This window comes from Bos grunniens, chromosome 19, assembly GCF_055505025.1.
Source record: "Bos grunniens cultivar Pamir isolate PY7600 chromosome 19, Bosgru_T2T1.0, whole genome shotgun sequence".
Taxonomy (NCBI): domain Eukaryota; kingdom Metazoa; phylum Chordata; class Mammalia; order Artiodactyla; family Bovidae; genus Bos; species Bos grunniens.
The window spans coordinates 40,415,453-40,440,805 of record NC_141183.1 but is presented as its reverse complement, the minus strand read 5'-3'; the positions used below and the strand labels follow the sequence as shown (position 1 = coordinate 40,440,805).

The following is a 25,353-nucleotide window of genomic DNA, read 5'->3' as shown; positions in this document are numbered from 1 at the left end:
TGTCCCAGGCAGGACCTGTCTCTGGTTTCTTGTTTTTCACTTCTCTCTGCACCTTAATTAGGAGTTTCCAAGCAGGGAGGGCCTCCAGGGGAGCCTGAGGCCACAGAGCTGCCTTAAAGGGCCAGCTGTGTTCACAGAGAGCAGAGAGGAAGATGGTGCCAGAGGGCTGGGTGGGCAAAAGGCCCTGGGGGTGACTGCTCTGTGGGGCAGACCTTGCTGAAAGCCAGTCCTGCAGGCAGTCGGCTCTTCCAAAGGTCAAGGCTGTCCCACTGGCCACTTTGCCTTCTCTTTGGGATTCCAGAAGCTTATAGGCCGGCTACCTAGGCCAGAGGAGCAGCCAAGGGGGGTAAACGTTGGCCAGAATCCCGAAGGTTTAGGCAGTCGAGTCCTTGGACTTCCCTTTTCTCCCAGGAAAGACTCAGGCTGGAGTCCTTCCCCTGGTAGCAGTTTTTCACAGTGAACCTTCCACATTGTCGGTTCTAGAGGTGTAAGGGCATCCCAGCACTCCGGAAATCGGCCTCAAGACTCAATTTGGCACTGGCTCAGTGGGCGCTGAGCTCTGTCCTGTAGGGACAATGGGATCCTCTGAGGCAGAGAATGCGGCCCCGCCCATAGGTGTCCAGGGCTTATCAGGAGGACAGATAGGGGAGCTGAAGGAAGACCCGGCGGTGCTTCCATTTACAAGACTGCGTCCCCCGAACTAGGGCAGGGAGTCTTTACATAGGAGGGCACTTGTCCAGGAGAGCCAGGTTCAGGCTGCTCACAAGGGGAGGAGGGGACAGGGTCGCCGGGAGAACGGAACCACAGTGGTCGACGACCACTAGGGGCTCCCAAGAGTCCCGACCTTCCCGGCTGAGACAAGTGGCCCACTCTGGCCCCGCCCCTATCTTTCTCCTTCACGGTCCCCGCCCCGCAAATCCCCGCCCCTCGCTGGCCGATCGGCGATCTATCGCACTGTCTGCGCTCTCTGCATTCTTCTAGCGCTGTCTTTTTTGGTCCCAACGTGGGTCCGCTGGCGATGGCGGCGCTGGTGGCGGCCGAGGCCGCAGAGTCTTGCAGCCGAAACGGCTCGGGCAGAGGTGGGTGCTAGGACGCTGCGGCCTCCGGACCTCGCATCTCGGGGTAGGGCCCCTGAGTCAGGGACAGGACCAGCCCACTTTAACGGCGGCGATGCCGTTCTCCGCCAGATTCGGAAGGTCTCGTAGTCACTCGCTCCGAGTCACTGTCGCTGGAGTCCAGGGGGACCGGTCTTTCTTATGCGACCTTAGGGCACCATCGGGAGCAACCCCTCCTAGAAGCTTGTAATCCTCAAGCCAGAAACGCTGCCTCCTTGCCTTGGCGGGCAGACAGACTCATGAAGACTCAAGGATGAGATGGACCCGACGGGGAGGGAAGGAGCCAGGCGTGTTGGACGGGGCATTCCTCAAGTCTGCCTTCAGAGAATGCTTTACGTAAGAGGCACAAGGTTTCATTAACCTGGCACTTATGGAGCGCCCGCTGAATGCCAGGCCTGTGCTAGGTGCAGGGACTAGACTGCAACCCTGCTCTCAGGGATCTCACCGTCTACTGGCGAATACTGACGTAAACAAAAGGTTACAGCCAAATGGTAAAGAAGGAGGAGCCTACTGGCCTTTGGGACAAATTGAGCTGCTAGGACTAGCGGCTCCCACAACCCTGCAACCACTAGGGACTTGGGCCTGTCAGAGGAGCTTCTGTGAGGGCCGGCCCAGAGGCACTTAACTGGTGTTCCAAGGCCTTTGAAACAACTGAACAAGTACCATAGCAGTGGTTACATTCAGATCGGGACTTAGGGTCCCAGCCTGCCATTCTACTCCACTGCACCATCACCATCATCACCCCTGTGTCTACTGCTGCCCCAAACACGTACCCACACACAGAGGCTGAAGTGTCAGTCTAGCAGGATCTCTGGTAGAAGTCTGGCAAATAGTACAGGCTCAATAAATACTCGCTAAATGAGTCCATTTCTCGCCTTTTCACACTCTTGAACTGTCTGGTGCCTAAAGAGATGCCCAGGTTGGGCTAAACTGCATTGTGGGAAGTAAGGATGCCGAGTAAGGGGCTGTAGGCTTCCTAAAGGACTACAGTGTTTCTTCTCCTTTAATCTTGGCGGTGGGGGGTTGTAATTATTTGTGTCCCTACATTTCGCCCTCTAGACTACAAGCCCTTAAAGGGCAAGATCACTTTTCTATCCTACCTGTTTGCCTACAGTCCTGACTAGAGTGTATTCTTTCCAGCCTTCCAGGAATGGGAAGTGGGGGAGAATGATGGAACTAGGGAACTTAAGTTGGTTAAATGTATGGTGCTTATTTACCTTTTGAATGAGGAGAGGGAAGAAGCAAGAATTAACCAGGGTAGACATAGTCAATGGGACTCGAGTAAGGAAGAAAGTATTTTAAATTAGTACTTATAACAGTTTGTTTATAGATCTCATATCTAGGATCTCAGAACTTCAAGGCTTTCTCAGGGGCTGGGAGCAGAGGGACATTTTCCCAGACTGATTGGGCTGGCTGGGCTCTTAGGCTTTCCTCAGGATTGTTCTCTATCAAGGGGCAGTTGTGTGGATATTTTTCCCATTTTCCCCTCAGTTGTGTCCCCTGGTGCCAGCTCTACTCTCAGGGTGAGCTACACATTCAAGTCCTTGATTCCCAATAATCTCATAACATGGAAATTAGTTACACAGACTTCCTCCTAGCTCAGTGGGTTGTCTCTCCAGCTTCAGGATGAACTCAGTGGGGAAGAAGGCTGGGCCAATCTCCTTGGCTTCTGGGATCTGGGCCTTAAAGTTGGGTGGCATTAACAGTTCCATCAGGTCTGGCTGTGATTTAGGCCAGGCACCAACTCAGGCCTCTCACATTTATCCTAGGTCGAGCCCCTCGGGGCCGCTTGGCCAATCAGATCCCGGCTGAGATCCTGAACAATCCCCAGCTGCAGGCGGCCATCCAAGTCCTGCCTTCCAACTATAACTTTGAGGTTCCCAAGACCATCTGGAGGATCCAACAGGCCCAGGCCAAGAAGGGTGAGCCCCCCAAGCTCTGAGCTGGAGTACAGGTGGAGAGGTGGTCTGACCCAGCCAGGGGGGTGTTCCCATCCCAGCCTTTTCCCAGCCCTGTGCTCTCATGTCTCTGCACTCTTTTGCAGTGGCCTTACAAATGCCCGAAGGCCTCCTCCTCTTCGCCTGTACCATTGTGGATATCTTGGAAAGGTGAGCCTTGGGGCACTGAGGAAGCTGAACCGAGACCTTCCCAGTGTCCATTATAGCTCTGGCTATTGACATCCTTTTTTTTCCTTTCTGGACCTCTGCCTTACTGTGTTCCTTCCCACAACCATACACACACCAAGGGAAAAACCCCAGTCTAAACTCCTAGCCTGCTACAATACCTCCTTGTCTCTATAAATCTCCCCTTCCCTAAAAAAAAGAAGTTGGGAGGGAGAAATGAGTCAATTTCATTGTCTTCAAAGCTGGGCCCAGAGCAGATGGTGGGGCCTCAGGAAGAAGCTGAGAGCCCCTAGAGTTGACCCTAGAATGGGCTGGGTGGTCAGCGTGGAGTCTGGCTATGGGGGGAGACTTTTTCTCTGGCACATTTGGAGGAGCGGGGCAAGGGGGGCTTGGCAGCAGGAGAAGTGCCTAGGAGATGGTATTCAGTTCCTCCACCTCCCTCATCTAAGTTTCTTCAATACAATGAGCCATCCTCAGGAGGGGGGTGAGCGCTCAGCCATCTGGAACCGGCACAGGAACAGGGAAGGCGAAACAAGAAAGGGAGGTCATCTCGTGATGGGAACCTCCCACTTCCCTGCTGCTGCCCTCCCCCCACCCCGCCTAGCATCCCGCAGCCACAGACTCACTTCCCTGCTCCCACCCTCTTGCCCCTTGGGGATGCTCTCTGGGGCTCAGGCCAATTTGCATACATTTTAATCTATAAAAAATTAAGTGCTCCGGCTGACTCAGACGTCTGGGCTGCATTCTAAGGAGCTGAATAATCTGCTTCTGTGCACAGCCTGATTTGGGGAAAGGGGTGGTGTGGGGGGAGGGGCGCTGCCTGGCAGCAGCTCAGTGTTCCCCACCACACCCCCAGGAGAAGAACAGGGAGACACCCCCCCCACCTCCCTGTCCCTGAGCCGGACTCCATGCCCCAGGGGTGGGTCTCAGGGAAGAGCTGGGCCCCTGGCCCCATTCCTGTGGTGAGTTTAGGGGCTGTGGGGTCTTCCTCACCCACCCCCATTCCCCAGTGATTCAGGCCTGGCAGCAGATCCCAAGGCAGTGCGCTGGCCATAGCCCACTCTTCTGACGCATGAGGCATGTGGGTGGCACCATGTGCTGTGGGGGAGCTGTTCATGGGTTCCCCCATCCTGGCACAGAGGGCCTTGACTAAGGGTGGGAAGGCAGCAGGGGTTCTGGGCGACTGGGAGGTTATGCGCATCCACCACGCGTCACAGTGCCAGGGCGTGGAAACCGGTGTCTTTGCCAGTATGTGCATGCATCTGGCTCTGGGTGGGATGAGTCAGGGCAGCGGAGGTCTGTGGTTGACCCATATGTATGCCAGGCTGAGGCTGGGGGGCGGGGGTCCTTCTTGCAGTTGGAGTCCGGGCAGAGGAACCAGGGCGCTGCAGAGTCCATCCGCATACAGCTAGAGTTCCAGGAGCTGCTGCCAGACCTGGGGGAGGTAGCAGCTGGGCCCCTCCTACTCTGTTGGCAGAAGTGGCAGTTGCCAACCCAAGGGATTGGGAGAGGCAGGCAGAGCAGAGCTGGGCCCTGAGATATGCCACATTCAGGTCTCTCTGCCACCTCACTCCTTGTGTCACTGTCCCCTCATTTCCACCCCCACAGGTTCACGGAGGCCGAAGTGATGGTGATGGGAGACGTGACCTACGGGGCTTGCTGTGTGGACGACTTCACTGCAAGAGCCCTGGGAGCTGACTTCCTGGTCCACTATGGCCACAGCTGCCTGGGTACAGGCCGCCAGGACGCCCAGACCCGGCAGGGAGGCGGAAGTGCACGCTCATCTCCATTGCAGTGCCTGGTGCTGCTTGCGCGCATGGGTCCCTCCTGGCATCTGGGATGGCCTTGGCCTTCCTGCTCCATGGGTGGAGCTTGCCTTTGGACTTGGTTGCCTTGGAAACCATGCTGCTGTCCCAGTTGTGGGTGTTTGAAAGGCTGTTGGTAGTAGAGCAGGCTGGACCCCCCAGTTGAGTGGCAGAGATGGAGCTTCTAAAAGACCCATGACACTATCCTCCCCACCTCCCCGAACCCCCCGACTGTCCTCAGGCTGAAGCTGCTTGTCCTCTGCCCCTCTTGCCTTCCAAAACAGTCTCCTGAACTCTTCTCTCCTCCCAGTTCCCATGGACACCTCGGCCCAAGACTTCCGGGTGCTGTATGTCTTTGTGGACATCCGGATAGACACTGCCCACCTCCTGGACTCTATCCGCCTCACCTTTCCCCCAGCCAGTGCCCTTGCGCTGGTCAGCACCATTCAGTTCGTGTCAACCTTGCAGGTAAGTGAGCTGGTCTCCGGGCTCTTCCTGGGTCCCCACGTCAGGTGCTCCAGGCTGGTTCTCTGGGCCTGGCTCTCCCTCCCCGTCCACTTGCTTCCCTTCCCTCATTCTCCCTACAGGCAGCCGCCCAAGAGCTGAAAGCTGAGTATCGTGTGAGTGTCCCACAGTGCAAGCCCCTGTCTCCTGGGGAGATTCTGGGCTGCACGTCTCCCTGCCTACCCAAGGAGGTGGAGGCTGTGGTGTAAGTGGAAAATGGCGGGCCAGTCATAGAGACATAGGAAAAGTTCCCTAGGTTCCTCTGAACGCTGAGGTTCATCGTCCAGGAAAGGAAACTGAGTCTCAGATTCCTTAGCCATTCGCTCAAGGTCACCCTGCAAGATGGGGACCAAAGAGGGTTTCAGGTTCCCCAGCTCCCTCTCCAGTGCTCTGGCCAACATCCAGAAGACTATCCCCAGGGTGGGGCAGGAATGAGGGCCTCATGGGGGCAGACAAGGGTGGGGCTCAAAATGGTGCAAATATAATTGGAGAAGATGGATGGGCACGCCCAGGCTGCAGCCCCATTAATTTAGCATCTGGACAGCTAACAAGCAGGAGCAGCGTGTCTCCTGCCGCCTAATTATTTTAGGTAATAGAAATGCTTAATGTTGTGTGAATGCAGCCAGCCTCGGAGCCGACAGCCCCCCCGCTAAGACTGAGGAGGGGAGCCCCATTCTTAGCTAATGGCAGGGAAGGCGGAGGGGCAGTCCCCTGACTCAGCCCCACTTCCGGGGCTGCTGATGCTGCTCCTGCAAGCTTTGCTGCACCCACATAGGACATCCCTGCCCCCAGAGAGGCCCACATCAGGGCCTTCCCTTTCCCTGGCAGCCCTGCTCCCAGATGGGCATTCCCTCTTGCCTGAGCATACATAACTCTCAGCTCATACATGCCTGCCCCTGGGGGCTTCAGGTGTCTGTTGGAGGGAGGAACACCCCGACTGTGTGTTGGCCATTCATCACAATTTGGTGTGGTCTCCCAAGAGAGAAGGAGCTGCCACGTGGACTGTCTTCCATGCTGTGGCCTCCATGATCTGGGAAGGTACAGTTAAGGACAGCATCTCCTAGCCCTGCTTGATACAGCCTGGTGTTTAAGCCTAGAATCAAGTCCCAGGTATACTGCTTAACAGAGCTGTGTGACTTTGGGCAAGTTTCTTAACATCTCTGAACCTCACTTGTATCTTTTTTGAAATGGGGATTCAAGTTTCTCAACATCCTTGAACCTCACTAGTATCTTTTGTGAAATGGGTAGCTTGGAGGATTACCTGTTAGGACTGAGTGAAGTCATATATGTCAGGTGTTTAGCCCAGGCCTGGTACACCGAAGGCATGAGCCCAGTAAACAGTGGCTCTTATTACAGTTCAGTAACTGGACCCAAGAGCTATTTTGAGCAGAGAGTAGTCAAACTATATATACACCCTGAAAGCTCATTTATGGCCCAGATGACACCCTGAACACCACTTCCCACATCCGTACTGAGCTAGGTGAGGGACAGTCTGGCCTCCTACCTCCACGTTAGTCTCTCTAGAGCCTTCCCATGACCCTGGCTGGCTCTTTCCTCTTCCCCTAGAAGGTTCGGGTGGGGATAGGGGCAGTTCTTAGACTCTGCATTACATAATTAGAGGGGCCTTAATGGTCCTCCAGTTCAAACTCCTGTTTTACATGTGAGACAGCCAGGGCCTTGGGGGTGGGAGGAGGGGTTTTAAAGGGTGGCTTGTCCCAGTTCATATACACCGCAGTGTAACCAGCCAAGAACTCAGTCCTCTGGACCTCCAAGCCGGTGCCTGCTTCTGGTGCCCCATCCCACCCTCATGACCCGCTTTCTCCCTGCTGCAGGTATCTTGGAGATGGCCGCTTCCACCTGGAGTCTGTCATGATCGCCAACCCCAACATCTCCGCTTACCGGTATTGGCTAGACTGGGCTGACCAGCTGGGAAGGGGGTGGAGTCCCCTGCCCCTGAGACCCTCAGTCAGCCCCAAATTTCCTCACCCCAAGGCCACTTAACAGCCCCCAGCCCTGAGGATCTGAGGTTCTAAATCTGGATCCCAGACGTAGGGTTGCTGCTACACAGCACCTCCTCATCCACTGGATCCACAACCAGATCCTAGAACCCTCTCTCACTCATGCCTGCTCCAGCTGTGGAACTGATCTTCCCAGTAGCAGTCTCTGCTCTTGCCTCTGTTCCTAATTGCCTGCATGGAGCCTGAAGGTTCCGAAGACCAAGGTGCTGCATGAGGGAGCTGTGTGTACAGCACAAGTTCTGTGAGTGGCTGTCCCAGTGACCCTGACAGCTTCTTTTCCAGATACGACCCTTACAGCAAGGTCTTGTCCAGAGAGCACTATGACCACCAGCGCATGCAGGCCAACCGCCAGGAAGCCATAGCCACTGCCCGGTCAGCTAAATCCTGGGGTCTCATCCTGGGCACTTTGGGCCGCCAAGGCAGTCCCAAGATCCTGGAGGTTAGAGGGCTTTGGGAAAGGGGACTAGCTGGGAACCCAGCTGAGAAAATCAGGAGGCCCAGGGATTTACTTTGGCCGCTTGATCACCCCAGCTCTGCCTCCCTCTCCCAACAGCACCTGGAATCTCGGCTCCAAGCCTTGGGACTTCCCTTCGTGAGGCTGCTGCTCTCTGAGATCTTCCCCAGCAAGCTCAGCCTCCTTCCCGAGGTGGATGTGTACGTTTCCCCACCTTAATCTATCTAGCGATGACTGGCTAAGGAAGCTTAGAATCTGGGTTCTGCCCATCACCTATTGCAGGCTGGAGTCGTGCTCCCATGACCATGAAATTTTAATGTTTAGAGAGCACTCATCTCCCAGGGGCTACTTTTGGCTATGGGTCAACCCAACTTTGGCTTGGGGGCTCACAGGCAACGGCTACATCATAGTCGTTCTGTGTGAGATGAGTTTGAGGGGTGGTTGGCACTTGCATTGGACCAGGCGCTAAATTTTATCCTGGGGTCTGATTGCAAACATGCTGCCCAAGCCCTCTCTTCAGAAAGGTCATAGTCAGGGACTTCCTGACCGTCCAGTGGTTGAGACTTCACCTTCCAGTGTCGGGGGCTGCAGGTTTCAATTCCCTAGTTGGGGAGCTAAGATCCCACATAAGATACGCAATATTGTAACAAATTCAATAAAAACCTTAAAAAAGCTCACATTGGAGGAAACAAGAAAACAATGTCATAGTGCTATTCTAAACAGCAGTGGGTGACAGTCTTTACTTTCGAATTAATAGTAAACCCCGTTGAGTGTGTTGGGGACACAGTCATGTTCTTCAGCATGCTGGCAGGAACAGGGAGGCTACCCCCTCCCCCAGGATCTGACCTGATTTCCCTTCTTATAGGTGGGTGCAGGTGGCATGTCCACGCCTGTCCATCGACTGGGGTACAGCCTTCCCCAGGCCGCTGCTCACACCCTATGAGGTAACACTAGGTTCTGAAAATCCCTGGGGGAGAATGGGCTTTACCCTTAGTTCTGTCCTGGAAGGGGTCCTCAGTGGAGCAGCACTTAGGTTACAGCGGAGGCACTTCCTAGCTGTGTGGCCTTGCGCAAGTCCCTTCCTGCTCTCTGAACCTCACATTTCCTTTCTATGCTATGGGTATAATAGGACCTTCGTAGGTCATCGTGAGGACTGAATTAAATAATCCTGCGTAGAAAAATGTCGGCAAGTGTCACTGTCCAGATTTTCTCCCCCAGGCGGCGGTGGCCTTGAGGGACATTTCCTGGCAGCAGCCCTACCCTATGGACTTCTACGCCAGCAGCTCCTTGGGGCCGTGGACGGTGAACCACGGGCGGGATCGGCTGCTCCAGGTCCCAGGCCGGCTGGCCCTGGGGAAGGTAGGAAGGGACACCAAGGAAGACCGAGGGGCCTGGGAGCCGCCGCCCAGGCGGCGCGAGCCGAGGCCGCCGCCCTGCGGCCGCTAAGGGAAATGCACGACAGCGGGGTGGGGAACGTCGCAGAAGCGGGACCGTGACCAAAGTCTGCCACCTCAGGTTCAGGGGGGGCCCGCGCGCCCCTCTCCAGCCGCGGCTTGCGAGGCTTGCAGCTGCAGAGACGAGGAGGTGTCGCCGATCGCTCTCTGAGACGCTCCTGGTTCCCAGGTATCAGCCCTACTTCTGGACCTGCCGCACCCTCTTCCCCGTTGTCATGGCAATGTTCGCTTGCTCTGAGGCCCGCCTCCAGGGTGGTGGCTGTTTTGGGTCCCGCCCTTCGTGTTCAAGTTCCGCTCGGGGAAAGGCTGCTTCCGGTTCCTCTGTCGCGCACGCGCTATGCAGGATGGCTGCGCAGCCGCTTCTGCGGATTTTGTGTCTGGCGGGTTTTCGGCAGAGCGAGCGGGGCTTCCGTGAGAAGACCGGAGCGCTGCGGAAGGCGCTGCGGGGCCGCGCAGAGCTCGTGTGCCTCAGCGGCCCGCACCCGGTCGTGGACGCAGCGGGGTCGGAGGGCGCCAGGCCAGACTCCGGTGAGAGGAGCCCTGCCCGGAAATGCGCCCAGAGTTTTCTGTTTTGCTTCGTCCGCGTAACATCTGCCTGCACACAGCCACCCTGTCCCTCCCCACATTCCTGCCATTCTCCCAAACCTAGCCTCTTGCTTATATTCCTGCCTGGTCCTCCCAGACTTCTATCCATCTCCTCTCCAGGTCAGTCTGTTCCGCGCTTCATTTTCCCCAGACTTGCTACTCTGCCTCAACCACCTCTCTTTCCCTCATTCCCAAACCCTCCCTCACTCCCTTTATTTCATTTCCCCTGGATTTCCCCTTGCCTTAACTCTGTACTCTGTCCTTCATCGCCGTAGGACCCTGCCCTCCGGAGGAGCAGCCTCAAGGCTGGTGGTTTTCCGAACAGGAGGCAGACGTTTTCTTGGCCTTGGAAGAGCCCACGGCGTGCAGAGGTCTGGAGGAAGCTCTGGAAACGGTGGCACAGGCACTGAACAAGCTGGGGCCTTTCGATGGGATCCTTGGTTTCAGTCAGGGGGCCGCGCTGGCCGCTCTTGTGTGTGCCCTTGGCCAAGGCGGCGATCCCCGCTTCCCTTTGCCCCGGTTTGTCATCCTCGTATCTGGTTTCTGCCCGCGGGGCCTTGGCCTCATGGAACCCATCATGCAGGGCCCCTTGTCACTGCCTTCCCTCCATGTCTTTGGGGACACTGACGGCGTCATCCCCTCTCAGGAGAGTATGCAGCTGTGTAGCCGTTTCGATGGAGCCATCACTCTTACCCACTCTGGTGGCCACTTCATTCCAGCAGCTGCACCCCAGCGCCAGGCCTACCTCAAGTTCTTGGACCAGTTTGCAGACTGAAAGCTCTACAAAGGCCTTTGCCTTTGCATCCCCTTTCCACTCCCCCCACCCCCATGACCTTGATGCAGCCTCTGTAATCCCTGCGTTTCTTTTTCTACCTAGAAATCTTCCCTACTATTAGGGCACCTCACCATCTCCAATTAAGAGACAAATATCAGTACTTAAGACTCATAAGCCCAGCTCTGCACTCAAAGAAAAGGGGGAGGATTAGGAGGCCTCAATGGACTTTGACCTTGGCATCCTGAATGAGTAGGGGATGACAGGAAAAGCTGAGACTTTTCCAGCGCTAACTGCCACACAATAAAGTGATTTGGATTTTGAGCATCTTTTTCCTGGAAAAGATACACAGGAAAACTCGTTTTTATCTTTTTTTAAAAAGTGGATTCCTGGCCATCAACACAGCCTCCAGGGCAGCACCAAGCAGGGAGGTGTTTGCAGTTGCGAACCCCTAGGACAAACTCATGCATATGTGCACATGGACACATTTTTGATGGAAGTCTTAAGTCCCAAGCTGAAGGAAAGGACTCCTCCCTGGAGGAGGGAAGAATTTGCATCTGAGAAGTTCAGGGAAGAGACCAGTTGGCAAAGCTCTGCCTGGGCCATACTGAGTTTTAGCTCCTTTGATCCTGATCCGTAAGAGTTGTGTGTGGGCCTGTCAGAACCAGGTTCATGTATTTGTTTTCTCTGCCGTAGCTGTCAGCTTCTCTAAACCGTGAGTGAAGGATGGGATAGTGCTAGACCTAGATGGAAACAGAGCACAGAGGTAACCTTTTTCCAAACTTAACCCTGTTTGCAGAGTTGGAGATGGATGCTACTCTGTAGCAGTCACAGCCAAGGCCTAAGCAGCCCATCTGGTCTGAAAATGCTGTTATCGTGAAAGTGGCTCAGTTGTGTCCGACTCTTTGTGACCCCATGGACTGTCCATGGAATTCTCTAGGCCAGAATACTGGAGTGGGTAGCCTTTCCCTTCTCCAGGGGATCTTCCCGACCCAGGAATCGAACTGGGGTCTCCTGCATTGAAGGCGGATTCTTTACCAACTCAGCTATCTATTCTTAGGCACTCTAAAGACTGCTCGCTTTAGTTATTTCCTCCACTTCCAGTGCCTTCTTCCCCAGGCTGCCCTTCCTCTGCAGATTCACCAGTTTGTTTCTTTTCTGGAAGATTGCAACATACCCTATCTGGCCCGTAAGCATGGCTGCCCCAAGTAATTAGTAATTGAGCAGGAATTGGGGTTAGGGAATTGCAGCACAAATGCCGTAGCCCATCCTGAGGCAGCCAGACTAAGAGCCTTAAATCATCTGAAATCCTGAGTTCTTCACTATGCATAGCAGCTTTCTGAGACTTACAAGGGCTCCCCAGGTGCACTAGTGGTAAAGAACCTGCCTGCCAATGCAGGAGATGGTAAAAGATGCTGGCTCGATCCCTGTGTCAGGAAGATTCCCCTGAAGGAGAGCATGGCAACCCACTCCAGTATCCTTGCTTGGAGAATCCCATGGACAGAGGAGCCTGGTGGGCTACAGTCCCTAGGGTTGCAGAGAGTCAGACACGACTGAAGCGACTTGGTAGGCACCATGCAATATTTAAAAAAAAAAAAAAAGCTAGATTTAAATGCCTAGGCAGAAAGTAGGGGTGGGAAGAAAATTCTGTGCTACAGGCTGCTACTGCCTTGCTCTTGGTGTTTTAAAGGGACCCCTTCCTTGGCAAAAGGAAGAGACTGAAATGCTCTGAATTACTCCTACAGACCTATGGGATTTGGCCCATAGAATTTTAGGGGGAAAATTGGGTTTGTGATAGTTAAAATTTTAGGAATGGCACACAAAAATTCGGATTCCTTTCTTCTCTGGAAATAAGCAGTTCGTAATGAAAAGCAGTGAGTAAGTTTGCAGTTAAGGGCTCACAAGCCCTCCTGGCAATCACAGGCTTCCCTCTTCAGCAAGGCTTCAAGAGGTGAACATGATGCCTTGCATACCCCAGTTGCTGCTACTTGGAATTATTGGGAGGAGTAAATGAGAGAGGGAAAGACATTTGGGGAGTGAATATTAAGGCAGTGTTTAAAGTTGGAAGGGTGAAATTGAAGACCAGAGTAGGATCTGGTGAAGCAGAAGTGAAAAAGGTGGAAATTCCCCTGAGGATCAAAATGTATGATGGGCTTCCCTGGTGGCTCAGATAGTAAAGAATCCACTTGCAGGGTGGGACACGTGGGTTCAACCCTTGGATTGGGAAGATCCCCTGGAGGAGGGCATGGCAACCCACTCAAGTATTCTTGCCTGGAGAATCCCCATGGGCAGAGGAGCTTGGTGGGCTACAGTCCATGGGGTCGCAAAGAGTCAGAAAATTAAGCACAGCATAGAAGGAAACACGATACGATCTACGTGTTCCCAACAAGTGTGATACGTCATTTCCCATCGTGCCCTCCAGGAACAATGGGGAATATTAGGGGGTTATTCCCCTCCACACAGATTCTATGGACCATTTGCGTCAGGATCATGTTAAACCTTGGGTTCCTGGGACCAACTCCAGACCTACTGAGCTAATCACTAGGACCCAGGAATCTGCATTTTGACACCATCCTGGTCACTGTCATGCAATGAAATGCTGGAAAACCACTGTCTCTATAGAGTGTAAGTCTCTGGTGATTGAGTGAGTGAGTGAAGTCGCTCAGTCGTGTCAGACTCTGCGACCCCGTGGACTGTAGCCCCAAGGCTCCTCCGTCCATGGGATTCTCCAGGAAAGAATACTGGAGTGGGTTGCCATTTCCTTCTCCCGAGGATCTTCCCGACCCAGGGATCGAACCCAGGTCTCCCGAGTTGCAGGCAGACGCTTTAACCTCTGAGCCACCAGGGAAGCCCAAGTCTCTGGTAAATATGTGTAATTTGAAAAAAATAAAAATAAAAACATTGATTCTCAGGCACTCTACTAGGAAGAGGGAAACAAGCTCTCTGGCTAAGAAACATTGATCTAACATTTTCAACTCAGGATAATGAGGTCCAGAAGACAGGAAGAGGAATATCATCTATTGAGTTCTAACTATGCAAGGCCTTGTGCTAAGCAGAAGCTTTAGTTACCTAGTTTAATTTCACAGCTTCATAAGGTAGATGCTAACCTAGTTTTACAACTGAGACAAGAGGCACTGAGAGGCTAACTTCCCCAGAGTTGGATTCAGATCCAAGAACTGCCGTTCTTGACCTTGACTAGTCATTTTCTTCTCTGCTGCTGCACAGAAGATGAGCAGAGAGGCCACTACTCACCACTGGACAGCATGTCCTGCAAGGGCCTCACCTTCCTACTCCATAAAGTAGGTTGTGGGTGTGGTGCCCTGAATGATTTTCAAAATACTCAAGTCCTAACTACAGTCAGTCCTCTGGTTTTTCCCCCTCTTCTGACCACTTGCAGATGGGTTCAAACTGCAAAAGACTTCATCTCTTCTTTCCAAATCATCCCTGCCATTTATCTTTTCTACCTGTCACTCCACCTTAGTTCCTAAAGCTCTTGGGAGAGAGAGTCCCTAAGCAGAGAACCCTCAACAGCTTCAGTCCTAGAGCTTCTGCTCAGAGAAATGTGTCCCCCCACTCCCCTGTTCATTCTCAGTGCCCAGAGCTGAGGTCTCCCCAGCACCACCACCTCCTTACAAGGACATAGTAGCCTGCTGCTGCTGCTGCTAAGTCGCTTCAGTCGTGTCCGACTCTGTGTGACCCCATAGACAGAAGCCCACCAGGCTCCCCTGTCCCTGGGATTCTCCAGGCAAGAACACTGGAGTGGGTTGCCATTTCCTTCTCCAATGCATAAAAGTGAAAAGTGAAAGTGAAGTCGCTCAGTCATGTCTGACTCTTAGTGACCCCATGGACTGCAGCCTACCAGGCTCCTCCATCCATGGGATTTTCCAGGCAAGAGTGCTGGAGTGGGGTGCCATCGCCTTCTCCACATAGTAGCCTAAGAGAATATTTAAGATCAAAATAGCATTCTGCAGTTTTCAAAGGTTGTTACTTACATGATCTAATTTGGTCCTCACAACAGGCCTGCCCAAAAAAATTTTACAGAAGGCTTGGAAACAACATGGCCCCTTAACAGCCAGTTGGTGACGCAGGTGGGGCCTCCTGCCTCCCTGTGTGCTCTTGGCAGGTGCACACAGTCTGCCCACCGATGTGCACTGGATGCCAGAATCAGGTGCCTTTTCATCTAAGCCCTCAGTGTCCTTGGGTGGGAGACAGGCAGTGTGGGTATTGATTAGCTGTGAAACCAGCACCAACTGTGTTGGAAACAGTTTAGAAAAGGGGAAATGGAGAGGTCAAGAAAAATTGCATCAATGGTGGCAGGGCTGGGTTGCATTAATCATTCCCAACACTGTCCCTTGGTGGTCCTGCACCCAGTATCCAACAGTCAGCCCTGACGTGGGTGATGGTGGTGGCGGCGGCAAGTGACAGGCAGAATGTTTTTGAAGAGGTCATTGCTTACACTTCACTAGCCCAAGAGGACTTGAGCTCCTCTGGTATTTACTCCCCCTCTTTATGGCTAATCTGAGACAGTCTAAAATTGGAATCCAGCACCTAGAGATAGAGTGAGGTGAGGATGCAGGTATGTTCACACAGCCATTTAGGGACGGGTTAACTTTACAAGCTTTACGCTTCCTGAGGGTCGGGGATCCTTCTTATCCTTCAAGATTCGGAGGGAAAGAGAGAGGGAGGGAAGGCTGTGACTCCATCAGGCAATGGGTTCAAGGTTTACCCTTTGCCCTCTGCCTACTCAGCTAGGCGTTCCTGGAAGAATGAGGTCGTGGCGCATTTAGAAAACCTTTCCTCCAACAACCCCCTTCGGTTCCCAGGATGCAAATATTTTTCCAGGTGCCTGCGGCCTCCCTCCCTCCCTCCAAGGAGGTAAAAATGAACCCAAATCCCAGAACTCCCCATTCTCTCACGGTCCCTTGGCTGCAGTACCTCGGCTAGGAGGACAGGATGGTCACTGAAGGGGACAGTCAGACATACTCCGTAGAGCATACTCCGCTTCCTTCTCTGCCTCGTTGGATGCCCGGCTCCGGAGTAGCCCGCCTCCCTGTGCGGCACCTCCCGCCACCCCCGCAGCCACATGGGCTCTCGACACGCCGCCTCCGCTTCCTCCTGATCTGAGTCTCCCCCATCCCGCCGGGCGGTGCGCTGCGTGGCGCGGCGCGTGGGCGTGCTGCGGGGCGACCATGGCTGTAGACTGTTACCTCCGGTTCCCACAGTAACAATCGAAAGCCACGGTTGCCCTGGAGACGCGGGGGCGGGGCGCGCGCTGCTGACGGCACCACGGCAGCTCGGGTTGGGCTGACGTCAGGACCGCGGGGTGGGGGGACAGTGGGGGACGGCGGCGGTGCGGGCGGGGGGCGGCGCTCGCTGCAGGGACGGGGCTCTGGGCTCTTGGCTCTGCGAAGTGCGTGTGGGCCGGCAGCCCCTCAGTAGCCCCTGGGGACTGGGGACGGGACGGCCCAATGGCGGTGCCCGCGCTGGATCAGCACCGCGGACAGCGGCGGCGCGGGCAGCGATCGCGGGGCTGAGGGATCTTCGGGGACCGAGGGGCCGGGGGCGCGGCAGGTGGCCGGGTCCGCGGTCCTGAGGCGGGGCCAGGCGTCGGTGGCCGTGACTGGAGACTGTTACTGAGGGCGGCCCGGGCAGTAAGCAGTCTAGAGCCAAGGTGCCGGCGCGCTGCCCGGGCAGGGTGGCTCCGTCGCCCACAGCTGGGGGCGCTGCTGCTCTTTCTGCCCCGCGTCTCCAACCCTTCTCGGCCCCGGCGCTTGCGGACAGGCACGCGGCCCTTGACGTCAAAACCCTATGACGTCAAAGATGTCCCTGCGGAGAGGCACTTCCGGCTGCGGGGAGGGGGGAGGGGCCGGTGATGGGGGCGGGGCGGGGCAGTCAGGCCGAGGCCCCGCCCCCGCTTGGTCCTGAGAGGACAGCTCCTCATGCAGAGGCGGGAAGTTGGGGGCGCGGAGGGACCAGCTCGACGGGACGGGGAGGGGGCGCCCCGGCTGAATGAGGGGAGGGATCCTGAGGAAGGTGCGGCAGGGGGGCGGGTAGGTGGGCGTCTGTCTCTCGCCGGCGCCCCAGCTCAGCAGACCGGGGGCAGCGAGGCTGAGTCACCGCTCTGCGGGGAGGAGAGGAAGGGGCGCGTCTCCTGGGGCGCCAGCACCTTCGTCCCACTTTCTTGGGAGGATGGCGCAGGAGCCCCAGGAAAAGCCGCAGGGACTCTGGTCGGTCCTCTGATTGATGCTCCTCCGAAGTGGTTGCGTATCCATCCGGGCGCAGGCAGGTGCTGCTCGGGGTTCTGCGTACGCCTCTGGCTCCAGCTCCAGCAGCTGCGAGGGGACCCTCGTCCCCTCCACCCTGTCCCCAACCCCACCCCTTTGGGGCCCCTCTAACCTGCCTCCTGTCGGTCTCCTCCTTGCCTTCCAGTCCATGTCCGTGCATCGTCCATCTGTCGCCCATTGGTCGGTCGGTCCCGCTTACCTGTCGGTTGTGTTGCGCCCGCGCCCGCTCGCCTCCTGCAGCCCGGCTGGCGCGGCGGCTTTTATAGGCACGCGTAGTACTCGTGCGGCGGCTCATTCATGCGGCCGCGGCTCCTACACACTGACGCGTTGCCGACGTCAGCAGGGAATTTAGGAAACGGGAAGAGGGGCTATTTATAGTGGCGAGGCGGGGGGGGGGGGGGGGGGGGTGGGGCGGAGTGATGGGGACTGAGGCGATGGGGAGCTGGGAAGGGGAGGAGGGCGCACGGAAGCAGGAACGGGGAGGAGAGCTCGCGCCCCCCGTACGGGTCTACAAGGGGTTAACTTTCCGGAACTGCGGGCTGGGGGCCAGCGAGAGGACAGTGCAGGGAGTGTGGCCAGGCCCATTATAAATGTATTCACTCTGGGACATCTAGGGGCTCAACCCCAGCCCACCCCCCGGCTTTCCAGGGTCCTCACCCAGTAGCCCTTACTCCCACTCCTCAGTTCCTGGACCCGACGGCTCTGTAACATCACTGGATGCCCCGCGGTGGCGGCGTTATACCCCTCAAGGCTATTGTGGTGTCGTCACCCTTGCGCGAGGGTGGGGGGAGGATGCGGAGAAAAAGCTGGACCCCCGGAGGGGCCTCTGACATCACCTAAAACTGTGGTGTCAGGGACATGAGGGGAGGAGGGGGGGAGTCCAGGGGGTTGTAGGAGGAGGCTGGGCATGGAAGAAAACGCTCAATGGGAATCCAGGAGCTGGAGACCCGAGGGAAGGGAGAAAAGTTGAGGAGAGTGGCTTGGACTCCCCAGAAATGAGCAAGAGGGTGCTCTATGGGGGAGGTGGGGGAAAGGTGGCAGGAGAAGGGAAAGGAAGCCTCAGTAAGTGGAAGGGAGGAAGACCAGACTACAGTTTCAGAGCCTGACTCCCAGCAAGCCTCATTTAGGACCCATCTGTGGAAGGAGGGATTTTGACAGCTCAGCAGAGAAGAGTCTTGTGGGAGGGTAGCTGGGCTGACACCCCTTCCTGGAGGAGTAAGAGTTCCTGTAGGTCAGAATTGGTAAGAAGAGTCCATGCTATATTAGGTGAAGTTCTCCTGGACAGGAGTAGGGAAATGAATGAATGAATGGTCCTGGCCAAGCCTAGCTCAATCAATTGAGGAAAATTCTAAACGAGGGAGGGGAGTGTGTTCAGAGAGAGGAGCTGGGCTAGGGTGGAGAGGGGGCAATGCCAGGCCAGGCCAGATGAAACTAGGGAGGGAGGGAAAGGTCAAAGATTAAAGGCAGCTAGGCGGGGGCAGGTATGTCAGACCCTTCCATACAGACATAAGGACAGTGTGAGGGTAGGGACTGGGGGAGCAGGAATCTGAGGAGATTGTTAAAGAAAAACACTGGCACAGGGGCCCTGGGGTGGGCCTACAGTGGACAGACGCCACTGCACAGAGACCAGGCTGATTGGATCCTTGTGGGGCTAGGATCTGGCCTCATCATGGGGAGAAAAGATTACAGCAGAAATGGGGTCAAAGAGGTCCTGCATGCCCTTTGCCATCTGGCCACCTAGAGTTCTCCGTTTTTGGCCTCCAGCCTTTGTCCTACTAGTTCTCTTCCCCAGGAATGTCTTCCTGCCTGGGGGAGAACTCCTATTCATCCATCAAAGCCCAGATCTGAGAGCTGCCTCCCTGCCCAGTACTCTATACACTTTTCCACCTCAGTGTGGCAGCACATCCCTCCGCCAAGATGTCAGTGGATGTCCACCTCCCCTGGAGGCTCTCGGCTCCGGAGCCCACCATTTTCATTCTTGGAACCTCACTATTTCCCTAGTGAGCACCCTAGGACAGGGGTTAGGGAGACCGGAAAGAGGACTGTGATCAGATGTACCCAGAGCACAGAGTGGAAACAGGGTAAAGACTCGGGACGCAATGGGTGTCAGAAGAACCCGTGGGGACCAGGAGCCGCCTTCTGACTGTTGAGGGAAGGGAGCCTCTGGGGGGCGCCCGAGACCTTGGTGTCTGGGACCGCGGGTGGCCGCGCCGGCGGCCCCTCAATGAATGACTCAGCCACTACCTCTGGCGGGGGCATGGGGGCGGAGGATGGCGCGGAGCCGGGGGAGATTGGTGAACGCGGCCCCCACGGCCCAGCGGCCCTGCGCGGTTGCTAAGCTTTCCAAGGCCTCGGAGAGACGCGATCTGGGCGAACCTCATCGGTTACTATGGTAACTCTGCGCCCCAGCCTCTCGCGCTCGGCGGCTGAGGGAGGCGCAGCCAATCAGAAGCTGCAGGCGTTCTTGGGGACCCACTCCTACCCTCCACGTGTGGGCGGGGGTCAGGAGGTGCGGGGAAGAGGCGGAGCGTGGGCTGCGGAGGCCCACTCAGCCGCACAGGCGCTGGCTGCCGGCCTGATGTGCTGGGGCGGCACGGGGACACTTCCGGAGTTAGCTGTGCAAGCCCCCGCGCTCCAGCGCCGGGTCCCCTCCCTCCTAGAGGGGGCGTCATCTGCAAGAATTGGACCTTCACGTGGGGTGCAGGACCTTGTGGGGATCCCGGGCTGCAGGCCCTCCTGTGACTTTTCTCTCGACGAGGTCGCTCAAGCTGGTCGTCCCTCAACACAGCTCACACGGGAAATCTGGGGGCTTGGGTCGCTTCTGTGGGACCCCAAAGAGGTGCTGTCCAGCCATTTCCAGTCACCTTTCCTGGGGTCCCTGTAGAGGTCTGCGAGTTCAGGGTGAGGTTTTGGGTACCACCTCTGCCCGGGTCATGGAGGGCTCTATATGGCAGTACCCTGAATATGACAGAAAGCCGGTTCTTGGACTCCGGAAGGGGACAGGTGTGTGTCTGCGAACATGAGCGCTCACGGGTGTCAATGCCTGGAGAGGGTCTGGGTGCAAATGGGTCTATTCTGTGCATACCTATCCCACGTGGCTGAGTGAGGTTGGGTGTATTGGGGGGCCGGTGTACAAATGGACAGTGCCATCCAGCGATATCTAATGAGAGCCCCTTAAGAGCTTGTCTATCTTCTTCCTTAGGATTTCCGAAGCCTCCTCCCTTCCACTGCCCCTTCCTTGAAGACCGGACTTTTCTGAATTGGAGCAATGTCAGAATTTAGAAGTATGTACACAGGAACATTCAGCTCAAAACCCCGATTTCTGTGGGGCTTGCAGGTCCGGGGCTGGGGACTCCAGGTGGGCACATCTGGAAGGCTGAATCTGAGAACAGGCCCCCCTCCTGGGTCCAGTTCGTCATCTGCGAGCCTCCATCCCAGGTGCGCAGGAAGGAGGCCGTGGCTGTGCCGCGCAAAGTACCGCACGACCGCGAGGTGGCGCCATAGCTGCAGCAGCGCCCGCCGGCCCGGGCCGCTCCAGATAAGAGTGTGCGGAAAGCGCGGCGGGGCAGAGACGCGACCAGGACGCGGGGAGGACGGACCAGCAGGACAGACCGACCGGGGGCCCGGCGGGCGGAGGGCAGCGCAGCGCAGCCACGTCCCCCCCTGGATCCGCCGGCAGCCGGGCCCGGGGCTTCCGACATGCCCCCCAGGTGGGTCCTAGGGCTGGGGACCGGGGAGGGACAGGGGACCCGAACAGTCCGGTCCTCGCGCTCTGGCCGCCTGGGGCGCATCCTCCGGCGCGGGAGCCCCCAACGCGGCTGGCGTTCAGGGCTCCGGGTGTCACCCCTAGAGGACTCAGGACCGCCGGGCCGCTGCTCTGCGCCGGGTTCACGGCGGGGTCAGCGGCCCGGGACCGGCTCTGCCCGCACATGGGCTGGAGAGGCGAGGGGAAGGGAAGGGAAGGGGAGCTGGCGGGCGGGGCTGGCAGGGGCGCTGCCCTGGCACAGCGCGGCGCCTGGCAGCGGGGCGGGTGGGGCGCCGACTAGGAGCTGCCACCGCCGCGGGGAGGGAAGCCCGGCCGGGCTGTGGCCGCAGGTAACGGGCCGCGCGCGAGGCCCTGGGGACCAGGCAGCGAATGGGGTCGGGCGGGCGAGCGGACGGCCGGGGAGCTCAGGGTTCAGTTCAGGCCCAGCGGCCGCTTGGCAGCCGAAATTGGGGGCCGAGAGGAAAAGCTGGGAGCCGAGGGACTGGGGCTGGCGCGCTCCTCCCGGCCTGTCTGAAGTTGGGAAACTTTTCCCCAAGTTTGGGGCGGCGGAGTTCCCGTGGAGAAGGGGCCGAGGGGAGCCGGGGAGGGAGGCGCCGGGCCCGCGAATGCAGAGCGGAGGCCGAGGCCGGGGCCGGGACGCGGGTGGGGCGCAGGCCAGGGTCAGGGCCGCAGCCGGCTGTGCGCCGTGCCCGCCCGGGGCGCTGCCCCCTCCCTCCCCTGGGAGCTGCGTGGCTCCCCCCTCCCCCCCACCTGCTTCCTGCCTCAGCCTCCTGCCCCGATATAACGCCCTCCCCGCGCCGGGCCGGCCTTCGTGCTCTGCCCGCCACGGCAGCCGCTGCCTCCGCTTCCCGCGCCACGGCCGCCGCCCGGGGCCCCAGCCGAGGGTCTGACAGCCCCCGGCCAGGGCGGCGCCACGGCGGGCACCGCGTTGCCCTCCTCCGGACCTCTTCCCCCAACTGGGGCAACTTCTCTGGAGGCGGGAGGCGCTTTTTCACTCGGCTCCCTTGTATCCCACTTGGGCAAACTTCTCAGCCCTGAATGACTTTTCCTGAAGCGGACATTTTCCTCAAATCGGGTAACTGTTTCCACAAGGGTCGCTTCGCCGGGACAGTTTTCTCCTCGGAAGCCCCCAGAACCCAGGCAGAGTGCCCGGCTGCATCCGGGCCTGGGGGTGCCGGCCAGCCTGGCCTCCTCTGCGCCGGCCGGTCTCGGCTCCTTCCTTTGGTCCAGGCCGGCCGGCCCAGGCGCCCACTCTTGGAGGCCGCGGATTCTCCGCCCGTGTCCAGGCCGCCGTGCTCCATGCCCCTGCCCCTGCCCAGCTGAGGGGAAGGGGAAGTGCAGGGGAGAAGCGCCGGGCTGGGTGCAGGCAGCCAGGGCTCGGTGCGGCTCTGACCCAGCCGGTGTGTGTCCCCGCAGGAGAGTGTGCTGGGCAGACGATGCTGGACACGATGGAGGCGCCCGGCCACTCCAGGCAGCTGCTGCTGCAGCTCAACAACCAGCGCACCAAGGGCTTCTTGTGCGACGTGATCATCGTGGTGCAGAACGCCCTCTTCCGCGCGCACAAGAACGTGCTGGCGGCCAGCAGCGCCTACCTCAAGTCCCTGGTGGTGCACGACAACCTGCTCAACCTGGACCATGACATGGTGAGCCCGGCCGTGTTCCGCCTGGTGCTGGACTTCATCTACACCGGCCGCCTGGCGGATGGCGCGGAGGCTGCGGCGGCGGCTGCCGTGGCCCCGGGAGCCGAGCCGAGCCTGGGCGCCGTGCTGGCCGCCGCCAGCTACCTGCAGATCCCCGACCTCGTGGCGCTGTGCAAGAAACGCCTCAAGCGCCACGGCAAGTACTGCCACCTGCGGGGCGGCGGCGGCGGCGGCGGCGGCTACGCACCCTACGGGAGGCCGGGCCGGGGCCTGCGGGCCGCCACGCCCGTCATCCAGGCCTGCTACTCCTCCCCGGCCGGGCCTCCGCCGCCGCCCACCGCCGAGCCGCCGTCGGGCCCCGAGGCCGCTGTGAACACGCACTGCGCCGAGCTGTACGCCTCGGGCCCCGGCCCGGCCACCGCGCTCTGCGCCCCGGAGCGCCGCTGCTCCCCGCTCTGCGGCCTGGACCTGTCAAAGAAAAGCCCGCCGGGCTCCGCGCCTCCCGAGCGACCGCCGGGGGAGCGAGAGCTGCCCCCACGCCCAGACAGCCCTCCCAGCGCCGGCCCCGCCGCCTACAAGGAGCCACCACTCACCCTGCCACCGTTGCCGCCGCTGCCCTTCCAGAAGCTGGAGGAGGCCGGACCGCCTCCGGATCCGTTCCGAGGTGGCGGCGGCAGCCCGGGATCCGAGCCCCCCGGCCGCCCCGACGGGCCCAGCCTCCTCTACCGCTGGATGAAGCACGAGCCAGGCCTGGGCAGCTACGGCGACGAGCTGGGCCGCGAGCGCGGCTCCCCCAGCGAACGCTGCGAGGAGCGCGGCGGAGACCCCTCGGCCTCGCCCGGGGGGCCTCCGCTCGGCCTGGCGCCGCCGCCGCGCTACGCGGGCAGCTTGGACGGGCCTGGCGCTGGCGGCGACGGCGACGACTACAAGAGCAGCAGTGAGGAGACGGGCAGCAGTGAGGACCCCAGCCCGCCCGGCGGCCACCTCGAGGGCTACCCGTGCCCGCACCTGGCCTACGGAGAGCCCGAGAGCTTCGGCGACAACCTGTACGTTTGCATCCCGTGCGGAAAGGGCTTCCCCAGCTCGGAGCAGCTGAACGCGCACGTGGAGGCGCACGTGGAGGAGGAGGAGGCGCTGTACGGCCGGGCCGAGGCAGCGGAGGTGGCCGCGGGGGCCGCCGGCCTCGGGCCCCCTTTTGGAGGCGGTGGGGACAAGGTGGCCGGGGCCCCGGGGGGCCTGGGCGAGCTGCTGCGGCCGTACCGCTGCGCGTCGTGCGACAAGAGCTACAAGGACCCGGCCACGCTGCGGCAGCACGAGAAGACCCACTGGCTGACGCGGCCCTACCCCTGCACCATCTGCGGGAAGAAGTTCACGCAGCGCGGGACCATGACGCGCCACATGCGCAGCCACCTGGGCCTCAAGCCCTTCGCGTGCGACGCGTGCGGCATGCGCTTCACGCGCCAGTACCGCCTCACCGAGCACATGCGCATCCACTCGGGCGAGAAGCCCTATGAGTGCCAGGTGTGCGGCGGCAAGTTCGCCCAGCAGCGCAACCTCATCAGTCACATGAAGATGCACGCTGTGGGCGGCGCGGCCGGCGCGGCCGGGGCGCTGGCGGGGCTGGGGGGGCTCCCCGGCGTCCCGGGCCCCGACGGCAAGGGCAAGCTCGATTTCCCCGAGGGCGTCTTTGCAGTGGCGCGCCTCACGGCCGAACAGCTCAGCCTGAAGCAGCAGGACAAGGCGGCTGCGGCCGAGCTGCTGGCTCAGACCACGCACTTCCTGCACGACCCCAAGGTGGCGCTCGAGAGCCTCTACCCGCTGGCCAAGTTCACCGCGGAGCTGGGCCTCAGCCCCGACAAGGCGGCCGAGGTGCTGAGCCAGGGCGCGCACCTGGCCGCCGGCCCCGACGGCCGAACCATCGACCGTTTCTCTCCCACCTAGTGCGCCTCTGCCCTCCGTGTGGCCCCGGCCCGCGCCCCCAGGCGGCGGCGGCGGCCACCAGCAGGCGGGTGCCCCCCCACCTCCCCGCGCCCGGACGACAGTAGCAGCCTCGGCAGCGTCGCCGCAGGGGCGGCGGCCTCACCTGGCCTCACTGCTTTGTGCCTTAGCCCGGGGGTGGGGGTGGGGGTGGGGGAGGAAACCCCGGGACGGGGGTGGGTTGGGGGAAGGGAGATTTATATTTTTGATATCAGCTTTGACCAAAGGAGACCCCGGGCCCTTCTCCGCCTCTTCCTGTGGTTCTTTGGCCCCCACCTCCCGGCTCCGTGCTGCTCCTGGGGGGGAGGGGTGCCACTGTTGGGGCGCTCCCAGCCCTACCTCCGGCCCTTGCGACCACACCCATTCTCACTGTGAATCTCCCCGCTGGGGTCGGAGCGTCGGGCAGAGCTGGGGAGCGGGGAGGGGACTGAGCCGGCCGGAGGGCCCCCCCGCCCCAGCCCCCGCCCGCCCCGGGACGGATAATGTGAAGTTCCTCATTTTGCACAAGTGGCACTAGCCCCAGGGCTAACCTTTCCCGCCCTCTGGAGTCAGAGGGCTGAGATGGCCCTGGCCTACCCGGTCTCCCACTCCCGCGGTGGTCCCCCCTCCCTTCCCTGGGGCCCCGGACCATATTTATTGCATGCGCCCTGGGCGGCCCCCCACCCTGAGCCCAGGCTGGGCTGGGCTGGAACGTGGTCTCTTTAGCTCCCTCCTCGTTTGTATATTTCCTACCTTGTACACAGGCTCTTCCAGAGCCGCTTCCATTTTCTATACTCGAACCAAACAGCAATAAAGCAGTAACCAAGGACCCTGGACCCAGCGGCTCTCTTTGCCCTGCAGGAGGAGCTGGGTGGGG

General features: G+C 59.0%; 3 protein-coding genes across 9 annotated transcripts; all 3 read left to right on the top strand.

The window, feature by feature from the left end:
• Positions 1–1,003: 1,003 nt before the first annotated feature.
• On the top strand, positions 1,004–11,154 carry DPH1 (diphthamide biosynthesis 1). Of its 6 annotated transcripts, none has more exons than XM_086355574.1 (13): positions 1,004–1,079; positions 2,885–3,037; positions 3,160–3,223; positions 4,847–4,968; positions 5,354–5,511; positions 5,631–5,752; positions 7,380–7,448; positions 7,848–8,004; positions 8,119–8,219; positions 8,885–8,963; positions 9,238–9,378; positions 9,535–10,001; positions 10,334–11,154. In XM_086355574.1, the coding sequence occupies exons 1-12, from the start codon at positions 1,019–1,021 to the stop codon at positions 9,622–9,624; spliced, it is 1,317 nt and encodes a 438-aa protein (XP_086211700.1). In that variant the 5' UTR covers positions 1,004–1,018; the 3' UTR covers positions 9,625–10,001; positions 10,334–11,154. The 6 variants fall into 6 exon arrangements, with proteins under 6 accessions (XP_086211700.1, XP_086211702.1, XP_086211699.1 ...); XM_086355576.1 differs by having other exon boundaries at positions 1,004–1,451; XM_086355573.1 differs by having other exon boundaries at positions 1,004–1,606; positions 9,535–9,642.
• OVCA2 (OVCA2 serine hydrolase domain containing) lies at positions 9,797–11,154 on the top strand. Its single transcript, XM_086355580.1, has 2 exons — positions 9,797–10,001; positions 10,334–11,154. The coding sequence occupies exons 1-2, from the start codon at positions 9,818–9,820 to the stop codon at positions 10,831–10,833; spliced, it is 684 nt and encodes a 227-aa protein (XP_086211706.1). The 5' UTR covers positions 9,797–9,817; the 3' UTR covers positions 10,834–11,154.
• A 9,157-nt stretch (positions 11,155–20,311) lies between these two features.
• On the top strand, positions 20,312–25,305 carry HIC1 (HIC ZBTB transcriptional repressor 1). Of its 2 annotated transcripts, none has more exons than XM_086359723.1 (2): positions 20,312–20,824; positions 22,297–25,305. In XM_086359723.1, the coding sequence occupies exons 1-2, from the start codon at positions 20,383–20,385 to the stop codon at positions 24,459–24,461; spliced, it is 2,607 nt and encodes an 868-aa protein (XP_086215849.1). In that variant the 5' UTR covers positions 20,312–20,382; the 3' UTR covers positions 24,462–25,305. The 2 variants fall into 2 exon arrangements, with proteins under 2 accessions (XP_086215849.1, XP_086215850.1); XM_086359724.1 differs by lacking the exon at positions 20,312–20,824 and adding an exon at positions 21,782–21,955.
• Positions 25,306–25,353: the final 48 nt, after the last annotated feature.